The sequence below is a fragment of the Rhinopithecus roxellana genome, chromosome 17 (genome assembly GCF_007565055.1).
Source record: "Rhinopithecus roxellana isolate Shanxi Qingling chromosome 17, ASM756505v1, whole genome shotgun sequence".
Taxonomy (NCBI): domain Eukaryota; kingdom Metazoa; phylum Chordata; class Mammalia; order Primates; family Cercopithecidae; genus Rhinopithecus; species Rhinopithecus roxellana.
Window position 1 is genome coordinate 111,717,076 of NC_044565.1, and position 12,107 is coordinate 111,729,182.

A 12,107-nucleotide genomic window follows, 5' to 3' on the forward strand; every position below is an offset into this window, starting at 1 on the left:
TCTTTTTCCTTCCTTCCTTCCGTCCTTCCTTCCTTCCTTCCTTCCTTCCTTCCTTCCTTCCTTCCTTCCTTCCTTCCTTCCTTCCTTCCTTCCTTCCTTCCTTCCTTCCTTCCTTCCTTCTCTTTCTCTCTCTCTCTCTTTTATTTCTTTCTTCTAAAAGTATGAAAATTAGCCAGGCTTGGTGGTAGGTACCTGTAGTCCCAGCTACTCATTCTTTCTTTCTTTCTACTTCCTTCTTTCTTTCTTCTTTTATATTTTTCTGAGACTGAGTCTCCGCCTGTTGCACAGGCTGGAATGCAGTGGTTCGGCTTGGGCTACAGGCTGTTACCACCTACTGAGCTAGTGTTTGCTCAGATAAGTAGGTGATACCACCTCGGCTCAGCTCACTGCAACTTCCACCTCCCAGGTTCAAGCAATTCTCCTGCCTCACCCTCCCGAGTAGCTGGAACTACAGGCGCATGTCACCACGCCCGACTAATTTTCATCTTTTTAGTAGAGTCGGGTTTCGCCTCTGTTGGCCAGGCTGGTCTCAAACTCCAGAGCTCAAGTGAGCTGCCCACCTCAGCCTCCCAAAGTGCTAGGATTACAGGTGTGAGCCACCATGCCCGGCCAAATTGTACCTTTTAAATATCTACAAGTCTGGCCAGGTGCGGTGGCTCAAGCCTGTAATCCCAGCACTTTGGGAGGCCGAGACGGGCGGATCACGAGGTCAGGAGATCGAGACCATCCTGGCTAACACGGCGAAACCCCGTCTCTACTAAAAATACAAAAAATTAGCCAGGCGAGGTGGCAGGCGCCTGTGGTCCCAGCTACTCGGGAGGCTGAGGCAGGAGAATGGCGTAAACCTGGGAGGTGGAGCTTGCAGTGAGCTGAGATCCAGCCACTGCACTCCAGCCTGGGCGACAGAGCAAGACTCTGTCTCAAAAAAATAAACAAACAAACAAATAAATATCTACAAGTCATACATACCATTGACATAGGTATGTCAATGATAACTCAGTAAAGCTGTAAAAGGTAAAGTTTTCCATAATATGTCCTGGGCTTCCTCATGCTCCCTATCAGGCAGAGTCCCCCTTGCCATGCTTCTTGGCCCCCACCCTCTTGTCTTCACCCCCACACAACCATCCAAACTTCCCTTCTACATTAGGGGATGTAGGAGAAGAGTGGGCATGATGGAGGAGCCATACCTGAATCCGGAAGGTCAGGATCTGGTTCCATATCGGGTTGTCGGTTTGCGTCTGCATGTGCGTCCTGAGCTGGAATGTGCCAAAGCAGTGTTGGTGCCAGCCTGCCCCTCCTCCCTCCACTGGCCTCACCTTCCAGCTCTTCCTGTCCAGCACCCCTGTGGACACTGTCTGCACACAGAGGTGCTCAGGCTCATCCCTGCAATCCAGACACCTGCACAACTTCTCAGCAGCAACAGCACCAGTCCTTTGTGTACTTATCCGAAGTGTTTACCAGATTCAGATTCCTCATATTTTTTCTTGAGTCAGCTTTCAATAGACCTCATTTTTACATAGCTATAGGGCTACTAACCTTACCATATGAGTGTACACACATAGATTTTGCCAGATAAATTCTAAGATTCCAAAAGAAAAATGGGTAAAAACACAGCTAATGGTAGCCGCATGCCTCTTTCAAAACCATCAACTGACTTCATTTTTAAGCAGTGGTGTCTGTGAAACCAAGTGTTACTTGGCCTTATTAAACCTTTTAAGGTACACAAGACGAACGCAGAAGTATCAAAATTTTTGAAAACTGTATGTCACTTACCACCTGAGAACGTTTCACCTAGCTTTGGAGGTACCCAACCACTCACTGGGACACACTCAGTATGGTGGTTTTAACTATGTCCACAATTTCTTTGGTACTCCTCTCTTCAAAAGATAGACATTATTTTCTCTCTGCTTATGTGTGGGCTGGATTTAACGACTTGCTTGCAACAAATAGAATGTGGTAGAAATTCTGCTTGGCAAATACGGAAACAAATCTATTTACCTTTAACCTAGCATTCTCCGAATTTGAACACAGGACTGTTTTTCACCCATGACACCCAACAGCACACTTTGGAAAATGCTATTCCATATTCATAGAGGTTCACGGAATTTCAGCAACTCTCTTGCCCAGAACCTTCGTTTACACATGAAGAAACTGAGGAATGGTGACAGTTTCAATGTTGTTCACTCACTGGCATGTTTCACTCATGCACTCATTCTCCCACGTGTATTTGGTTTTCGGGGGGCATCTGGCATGCAGAGAATAAGACATGGCCTCCACCTGCACAGAGTTCCAGGTGCAGGGGTGCGTGCTTCTCTCAGTGGGTGACTGGGAGATGACTCCTGTGGCCTTGCCCACCGGGCCACCCTCCTCTCCACACTACTTTCTCTAGGTGCCAGTCTCTCTAGGTCTCAGAACATTTCTCCACTTACCTTTTCCCCAATCAGTTCCACCTCCAACTGAAGATTCACTGACTGCTGTTTCTCTATGAACAACAAGTTAAAAGACATCTGAGCCAGCAGCATATTTTTTCAGGGGGAGGGAATAGAGTGGAGACAGAACAACTGAAAACCCTCCCCTATAATTGAGAGGGGTGCCCCCTGGGCAGACCTGTCTCCAATGACCACCGCGCCCCTTGTTCTTCCACACAATGGCATGGGGTGGGGGGACATAGGGAGCCTTGAGTCTGCATCTGGCCGTCATAGGCCAGGGACGTGAGGCCCGTTTGAAAGGGTGTCCATGGCACTTCCACAGGACACGTCTCGGGGCATTCCAGTCTCACCCTGTCCCCCTACCCCAAACCGTAGTTTAGTATCAAAAGGAATGAGGAAACTCCATGAGGATCCAGGGTACCACCATGTAGGGAACCTCAGGGCTGCTCCCTCCCCTGCACCCGGACTCTCACTGAGGTGAAGGTCCTCTGCGCAGTAGATGAAGAACTGTAAGTAAGCCATGTTGATCGGGACTACCGCTGACTTGAAGATCTGAATATCGGTGTCATCGGCCCCATACAGCAGCTTTTGATCTATCTGGAGGGACCAGAGAGCTGATATAGTCAAGGTCATGTGGAGGTCACAGGCAAGGACCCCAACCTCCCACTTGGTGCAGGGGGACGGGACAACCCTGCAGCGACGCGGCGGACAAAGGAGAGATCTGATGGTCAACGCCCAGCGTGAGGCCCAGGGGTGCCCCCAGGAGGCAGCCAGGATAAGATAGGTTCCTGGGGCATTAGGGGCAGCTCACCAGGGCCTGGTCTCCCACACCGAGGGCACAGATGGTGACTTTCAGGTAGCCTGTCACACCACTGCCGGGGTTATTTGGTTGGCAGAGGCCTAGCCACTTCCTTAGGAGTGTGTGACCTGGAGAGGCAGAGGGACCATGGGAGATCTGCCTGTAGCCTCCTTCCCTCTCGCCTGAAACCAGCCTTTGCTTTAGGAGGAGGAGAAGATGGAAATACGTCTCAGGCATCCTGTTTTCTATCCAGTGGCAGAAGAAAAGGGGAGTCACGTGTACCATGAAGCAATGACAGCATGCTCACAAGGCTGCCAGTTGTTGCCTCTAGGACACAGGGACCCCTGTTTATGCCTTGGGAACCTACTGTTCTCACTGTGGCCTGGTGTGGAGCCAAGCATTTTCCTCAGCCTGGTGTGTGCTATAGCCAGGTACGGTGGGAACTTCCACTCAAACTTTAATCTCCCAACACCGGCCTCAAAAAATAGAAATCGGCTGGGCGCGGTGGCATCAAGCCTGTAATCCCAGCACTTTGGGAGGCCGAGACGGGTGGATCACGAGGTCAGGAGATCGAGACCATCCTGGCTAACACGTTGAAACCCCGTCTCTACTAAAAAAAACAAAAAACTAGCCAGGCGAGGTGGCGGTGCCTGTAGTCCCAGCTACTCGGGAGGCTGAGGCAGGAGAATGGTGTGAACCCGGGAGGCGGAGCTTGCAGTGAACTGAGATCCGGCCACTGCACTCCAGCCCGGGAGACAGAGTGAGACTCCGTCTCAAAAAAAAAAAAAAAAAAAAAGAAATCTAACTCAGGATGGTAATAAAAGGCCAGCACTTGACTGAAAGGGACGCCCTGAGTTTTTCGGAGAAAGACGCTACTATTTTTTTGTTTGATTGTTTGTTTGTTTGTTTGTTTTTTTGAGACAGAGTCTCACTCTGTCGCCCAGGCTGGAGTGCAGTGGCCGGATCTCAGCTAACTGCAAGCTCCACCTCCCGGGTTTACGCCATTCTCCTGCCTCAGCCTCCCGAGTAGCTGGGACTACAGGCGCCCGCCACCTCGCCCGGCTAGTTTTTTGTATTTTTTAGAAGAGACAGGGTTTCACCGTGTTAGCCAGGATGGTCTCGATCTCCTGACCTTGTGATCCGCCCGCCTTGGCCTCCCAAAGTGCTGGGATTACAGGCTTGAGCCCCGACGCTACTATTATAAAGTAAAACAGGCCAGGCGTGGTGGCTCACGCCTGTAATCCCAGCACTTTGGGAGGCTGAGGTGGGTGGATCACCTGAGGTCAGGAGTTCAGATCAGCCTGGCCAACATGGTGAAACCCCACCTCTACTAAAAATAAAAAATTAGCTGGGTATGGTGGCGCATGCCTGTAATCCCAGCTACTTGGGAGGCTGAAGCAGGAGAATCACTTGAACCCAGTAGGCAGAGGTTGCAGTGAGCCGAGATCAAGCCGCTGCACTCCAGCCTGGGTGACAGAGCGAGACTCCATCTCAAAAAATAAAATAAAATTTAAAAATAAGGTAAAATAAAATACCACAATGTACAGTAAAATATTACCAAATACAGAAAATAATTTATAACCTCTAATACTTCCCTCCACCCATGTGTGGGACATATGGGGATTTTAAGGTATTCTGACCCCTGGCCTGATTTTTCTCAGAAGACATACATATTTGCCATAAGTGTTACCTACCTGGAGAATGGTAGATAAACCCAATATCTGTCTGAAAAGACAAGAGTGGGGTGAGAATTAGTTAGGGCCTGCAGCCAAGATTTGTAATATCAACTAACCTGACCCCACTCCTAGCTGTTGGGGCTTCAGCATGTTCTCTGCTCTAACTCCTTTCATCTTTACAGCAGCCTGGGAGGTAGGACCCATTATCACCTCTACCCTGCAGAGGAAGACACTGAGTTTGAGAGAGGTGCCCAAAGTCTTACAACCAGTCAGTGAGAAAGCCTGCGTGGAAAATGCCCTCAACACTGCGCTGTGCCACCCTCTCGGCCAACACAGCCCGACTCTACCCTACTCTGGGTCAGGGAACGGCTCACTGCTCCTGGGGAAGAAGATGGTTAAGGTAAGAGGTATGAGTTGATAAAGAAACTGTGAGTTTTCTCTTTCCCCTTGGAGATAGTTTCTGACACAGAGGTTTGAGGAATGTGGTTCGGGATGGTAGGTGACATATGTGGGACAAGCTGCTGTGGAACATTATGGCCACCCATAATGTGTTCTTAGATACAGCAACACGGCACAACCCATCAAAGAAAAGCTTGATAAATTGGACTTCATCAAAAGGAAAAGTTTTGCTTTTGAAAGACACCATTAAGAAAATGAACAGGCTGTTGGCCGGGCACGGTGGATTACGCCTCTAATCCCAGCACTTTGGGAGGCCGAGGTGGGTGGATCACGAAGTCAGGAGATCGAGACCATCCCAGCTAACATGGTGAAACCCCATCTCTACTAAAACTACAAAAAAATAGCCGGGCGTGGTGGCGGGTGCCTGTAGTCCCAGCTACTCGGGAGGCTGAGGCAGGAGAATGGCATGAACCTGGGAGGCGGAGCTTGCAGTGAGCCGGGATTGTGCCACTGCACTCCAGCCTGGGCGACAGAGCGAGACTCCGTCTCGAAAAAAAAAAAAGAAAGAAAATGAATGGGCTGTCATACTCTGGAAGAAAATATTTGCAAATCATATATCAATAGTTAGAAAACAAACAATCCAAGGAAAACAAGCTAAAGGTTTGAACAAACACTTCACCAAAGAAGATACACAGATGACAAGCACATGAAAAGATGTTCAACATCATTAGTCATCAGGAAGGTTTAAATTAAAATCACAGCGAAATACTACTACACACCATTAGAATGGCTAAAATAGAAAAGATGGACTAGATCAAGTATTGCGGAGAATGTGGGGCAACTGGAACTCTAATACACTGCTGGTGGGCATGTACAGTGGCAAAACCTGTTTGGAATTTTGGAAAAAAACTTTTAGAAATTTTCCTTAAAAAGTTAAACATACACTTCTGGGTGCAGTGGCTCATACCTGTAATCCCAGCACTTTGGGAGGCCGAGGCAGGCTAATACAAAAATTAGCCAGGCATGGTGGCATGCACCTGTAATCCCAGCTACTCGGGAGGTTGAGGCAGAAGAATCGCTTGAACCTGGGAGGCGGAGGCTGCAGTGAGCTGAGATTGCACCACTGCACTCCAACCTTGGTGACAGAGTGAGACTCTGTCTCAAAAAAAAAAAAAAGTTGACTGGGTGCAGTGGCTCTCACCTGTAATCCCAGCACTTTGGGAGGCCAAGGCAGGTGGATCACAAGGTCAGGAGTTCAAGACCAGCCTGGTCAACAGTCTCTACTAAAAAAAAAAAAATTAGCCACACGTAGTGGCGGGTGCCTGTAATCCCAGCTACTTAGAAGGCTGAGGCAGGAAAATCATTTGAACTCGGGAGGAGGAGGTTGCAGTGAGCTGAGATCAAGCCATTACTCCAGCCTGGGTGACAGGGCAAGACTCCAACTCCAAAAAAAAAAAAAAAAAGTTAAACATGTACCACATATACCTACCGTATGATTTAGTCATTCTGCTTCTACATATTTTCCCAAGAGAAATTAAAGCTTATGTCTACACTCAGATTTGTACACAAATGTTTACACAGCCCCATTATAGCAGCCTCAGACTGGAAACAATCTAAATGTCCATTCACAAGGGAATAGGTAATTAAACTGGGGTACATCCATATGCTGGACTATTACTCAGCAGTAAAAAGGAATGCACTACTGACAAATGCAACAACATGGATGAATCTCAGAATAGCAATGCTGAGGGAAAGAAAGCAGACACAAAAGGGTAGAGAATGTATGATTCTATTGATAAGAACTAAAGGAAATACTTATCTATTAATGTGAACGCTAGGAAAGAAACGTTCGCATAATAACAGAAAGCAGATCAGTGGTTGTCTGGGAATGCAAGGGGGTGGGATGGGAACGAGACGGAGTGATTCCCAAGCGCATTAGGCAACTTTTGGAGGTGACAGATGTGATGAGTATATTCATTATCTTAATTGTGATGATTTTTTTTCCTGGGTGTGCACATATTTTTAATATATCAAATTATACATTTTAAATATGTACAATTCATTGTATGTCAATGACACTTCAGTAGATCCATAATATAAAAAAAAACAGGGCAAGGCACGGTGGCTCATGCCTGTAATCCCAGCACTTTGGGAGGCAGAGGCGGGCGGATCACTTGAAGCCAGGAGTTTGAGACCAGCCTAGTCAATATGTGAAACCCCACCTCTACTAAAAATACAAAAATTTGCTGGGTGTGGTGGTGCATGCCTGTGGTTCCAGCTATCCTGGGGGGGCTTCGGCAGGAGAATCGCTTGAACCCGGGAGGCAGAGGATGCAGTGAGCCAAGATCGCGCCACAGCTCTCTAGCCTGGGTAACAGAGCAAGACTCTGTCTCTCTCTTGCTCGCGCCCTCTCTCTCTCTCTATATATATATGCATATATATATAAAAATTAAAAAATTAAAAAACAGAATAAAAACTCAGTCACTTCTAATGAAGCAACAGATCCAGGCGGTGATCATCATTAGCTGTTAACAACATACAATGAGACACCAGCAGACGTTCTGTGCCTTCTGTTAAAGTCCCTTTGCCAACTAATTGGTTCAGACTGATCTAAACTCTAGATAGGGAAGTGGGGTGGGGGAATGCAAAATGATCCCCTGAAGATGAAATCAGCAAAACCCAGACCAGAGAAAACGCTACAGGTCCAACTACCCAGTTTCTTTAACAAATAAGTTGCAAATTAAAAAAAAGAAGAGGAAGTGTGGGGAACAGAGAGGACCAACAGAGTAAAAGGAAACTAAAATGCATATTAACCACTTGCAATGAATGGACCTGGTTTGGAATCCTGATTTGTTCTTTGTTTTTGTTTTTATGAGACAGAGTCTCTCTCTGTCGCTCAGAGTGGAGTGCAGTGGCCAAATCTTGGCTTACTGCAACCTCTACCTCCTGGGTTCAAATGATTCACCTGCCTCAGCCTCATGAGTAGCTGGGATTACAAGCATGTGCCACCATGCCCAGCTAATTTCTGTATTTTTAGTAGAGATGGCCATGTTGGCCAGGCTGGTCTTGAACTCCTGACCTCAGGTGATCTGCCTGCATTGGCCTCCCAAAGTGCTAGGATTACAGGTGTAAGCCACTGTGCCCAGCCTGGAATCTTGATTTGAACAAACTGTAAAAGGAATATGTAAAACAATTAGGGGAATTTGAACACTGACTAGGTATTTAATGCTACCTAGGAATTATAAAGGTTTTTAGATGTGATAATTGTATGTGGTTATGCTTAATAAAATCCAATCCCAGCACTTTGGGAGGCCGAGACGGGCGGATCACGAGGTCAGGAGATCGAGACCATCCTGGCTAACACGGCGAAACCCCGTCTCTACTAAAAAATACAAAAAATTAGCCGGGCGAGGTGGCGGGCGCCTGTAGTCCCAGCTACTCTGGAGGCTGAGGCAGGAGAATGGCGTGAACCCGGGAGGCGGAGCTTGCAGTGAGCTGAGATCCGGCCACTGCCCTCCAGCCTGGGCATCAGAGCGAGACTCCGTCTCAAAAAAAAATAAATAAATAAAAATAAAAAATAAAAAAAATAAAAAAATAAAAAATAAAATAAAATCCTTATGTTTTCGCAATACATACTGAAATGTAGAAAGATAAAATGATATGATGCTTGAGGTTTGATTCAAAATAATTCAGTGGTGAAGGGGAAGGGGGCTAGGTGTAGGTAAAACACAACTGACTGTGAATTGATGAAGATGAGTGATGAGGATATGGGAGTTCATGATACCAAAATAAAAAGAAATAAAAAAATAAGCTCGGCTGGGTGTAGTGGGCACATGCCTGTAATCCCAGCACTTCAGGAGGCTGAAGTGGGAGGATGACTTGAATCTAGGAGTTCTAGACTAGGCTGGGTAACATAGTGAGACCCATTCGTTACAAAAAATTTTTTTAATTAGCCAGGTGTGGTGGTGCACACCTGTAGTCCTAGCTACCCGGGAGGCTGAGGTGGGAGGACTGCTTGAGCCTGGGAGTTCGAGGTTGCAGTGAGCCGTGATCGCACCACTGCACTCCAGCCTGGGTGACAAAGCAAGACCACGTCTCAAAGGGAAAAAAAAAGAAGGTCGGTTAAACTCAGGTTTTCTCTGACCTCTATAACTTAGTCAGTTTATGTCATTGGTCACTGTCTAGAAATCACGCAGTGGCCTTTGTCAAGAGCACATTTTTCACCTCCTACCATCTAACATTTCTAGAATCCCTCTCTATGTTTTCTTCCAAGGGTGGTCCCTTTTCCTAACATTGTAGATTTAGGAAATAAAAATAGAAGAGACCCACTTAAATTAAAATTTCAGATAAACAATGACTACTTGGTTAATACACATATGTCCCTGCAATATTTGGTGAGAAGCCATGTAATATTTGGGATATACTTATATCTAAAATGTATTTTTTTGTTTATCTAAGATTAAATGTAACCGGGCATCCTGTATTTAACCTAGCAACCTACCTTTTCCTGATCTTTTTGGATTTGGAGAATCTTAGTTTAGCCCATCATGACTGCGAACTCTCCTAATCTCTCAGCCTCTTTCCAAATCACATCTTTTCACTCTGTCCTGAAAGGCAGCAATCTTTCTCTGAGTTTCCCTAACATGTAAGCTGACCTTTTGGATCCTCTGCTTCTACCTCCTGGAGGCAGAGATTTGAACTGTGTCCACAGTATCATGGCTGTGCAGAAATCCACATGATGTCCCGAGCTTTATAAATATTATATATACTTTAATCCTCACAATCATCCTCCAGATTAAGTATGTTATTATCCCCTTTTACAGATGAGGAAGTAGAGGCTCAGAATAACTTGTGTTAAGTCACCCAGTTGGTAGGTGGATACAAGTGTGGATCTTTTTTTTTTTTTTGAGACGGAGTCTCACTCTGTCGCCCAGGCTGGAGTACAGTGGCACGATCTCGGCTCACTGCAAGCTCCACCTCCCAGGTTCACGCCATTCTCCTGCCTCAGCCTCCCAAGTAGCTGGGACTACAGGCGTCCACCACCAAGCCTGGCTAATTTTTTGTATTTTTAGTAGAGACGGGGTTTCACCGAGTTAGCCAGGATGGTCTCGATCTCCTGACCTCATGATCTGCCTGCCTCGGCATCCCAAAGTGCTGGGATTACAGGCGTGAGCCACCGCGCCCGGCCGATGAAAATCCCAGTCCTTTTCCCTAGACTTGGGCATGCAGCCCAGCGTGGGTCTCTGCTATAACTGTTTCACCGAACCTCCTCCCATGTACAGTACTCACTTGAAATCTCCCGATCTCTGCTTTGTATCTCATTGCTGAGGAGTTCACCACCTGCAAGGGAGTTCCCAGAAATATTTTAATTATTCACAATCCCAATTTCCCTCAGCCCCTGTAAGAGGAATAGCAAAGGCACGTCCGGTATCCTCCTGACGTGCTGAATGCTTCCTAATGGGGCTGATGCTTGCACATGGGTGCTCTCATTTCACTCCCAGAGGAACCCTGTGAGGTTCACTTTTTTTTTTTTTTTTTTGAGACGGAGTCTCGCTCTGTCACCCAGGCTGGAGTGCTGTGGCCGGATCTCAGCTCACTGCAAGCTCCACCTCCCGGGTTTACGCCATTCTCCTGCCTCAGCCTCCCGAGTAGCTGGGACTACAGGCGTCCGCCACCTCGCCCGGCTAGTTTTTTTTCTATTTTTTAGTAGAGACGGGGTTTCACCATGTTAGCCAGGATGGTCTTGATCTCCTGACCTGGTGATCCGCCCGTTTCGGCCTCCCAAAGTGCTGGGATTACAGGCTTGAGCCACCGCACCCAGCCGAGGTTCACATTTTTAATTCCATTTTACTGATGAGGAAATTGATCAGAGAGGTCAATTTCCTGGCCCCAAGTCAACATAAAGCAAGGTGTTGCACTCAGCGTTATCCATCACATGCTCTCCTGGCTATTTCTTCTGTGCCTTTGTTCCCAAGAACATGTAAATTCTTCAAAGGAAGAGGCCTCTTTGTTCTCCTTAGCCCTGTGCTGGGCACATGGCAGGCATCTGATCACCACATGTTCACCATTGTTACTGGGCTTCCTTTGGTTAGGGAATGGAGTGTTCTACTCGGAGGGGCCTTTGGTGGCCTGAGAATCCTGGCACATGGGAAGGGGCTGCCTTGTTCACCTTGGCACCCAGTTCAGGGCCGGGCAGTTGGCAGTCCACAACGTTTGTTGAATGAATGAGTAAATGAATGAATAATCTGGGTGCCAGCGGGTGAAGGAAGTTGGGGGGTGGGTGAGGAAGACAATCTGGAGTGCCCCTGGCTCTGAGGGTGGGGGCTGGAGCTGCAGCGCTTCCCGGTATTGAAGTGGGACAAGAAACACACCTTGCTGGGGACCAGTTTGGCTCCTCACCTGAATTAAGATGGTCTCATCAAAGAACTTTGCAGGAACCTCATGAAAATTCTGGAAGAAGATCTGAGGTAGAGAGAATTGGGGTAGAGTGGACGGTTTCTTCCACCACTTCACGCAAGCACCCGGTAAACCCGAAAGCTCAGAATAATGTGCTTCTTCCCACAACTTTACCCATTTCAATGGGTTTACAAGAACAGGTTGAGTATTCTTAATCCAAAAATCTGAAATCAAAAACACTCCAAAATCTGAAACTTTCTGAGTGCCAACATGACCCTGAAAGGAAATGCTGACTGGAGCGTTCTGGGTTTTGGATTTTTATATTACGAATGCTGAACTGGTACAATGCAAATATTCCAGATTCCCAAAAATATCTGAAATCCAAAACACTTCTGATACCATGCATTT

At 47.1% G+C, this 12,107-nt stretch overlaps 1 protein-coding gene across 1 annotated transcript in view; it reads right to left on the reverse strand.

Annotated features, from left to right (window-relative positions):
• FER1L5 (fer-1 like family member 5) overlaps positions 1 to 12,107 on the reverse strand; it is a 66,471-nt gene that overhangs the window by 44,190 nt on the left and 10,174 nt on the right. Inside the window, exons 8-14 of the mRNA XM_030921165.1 lie at positions 11,703 to 11,765; positions 10,593 to 10,643; positions 4,923 to 4,953; positions 3,241 to 3,356; positions 2,903 to 3,026; positions 2,430 to 2,482; positions 1,188 to 1,256 (exon numbers count right to left, since the gene is read on the reverse strand). Coding sequence (XP_030777025.1) covers positions 1,188 to 1,256; positions 2,430 to 2,482; positions 2,903 to 3,026; positions 3,241 to 3,356; positions 4,923 to 4,953; positions 10,593 to 10,643; positions 11,703 to 11,765 — 507 coding nt within the window. The remainder of the gene's footprint in view (positions 1 to 1,187; positions 1,257 to 2,429; positions 2,483 to 2,902; positions 3,027 to 3,240; positions 3,357 to 4,922; positions 4,954 to 10,592; positions 10,644 to 11,702; positions 11,766 to 12,107) is intronic.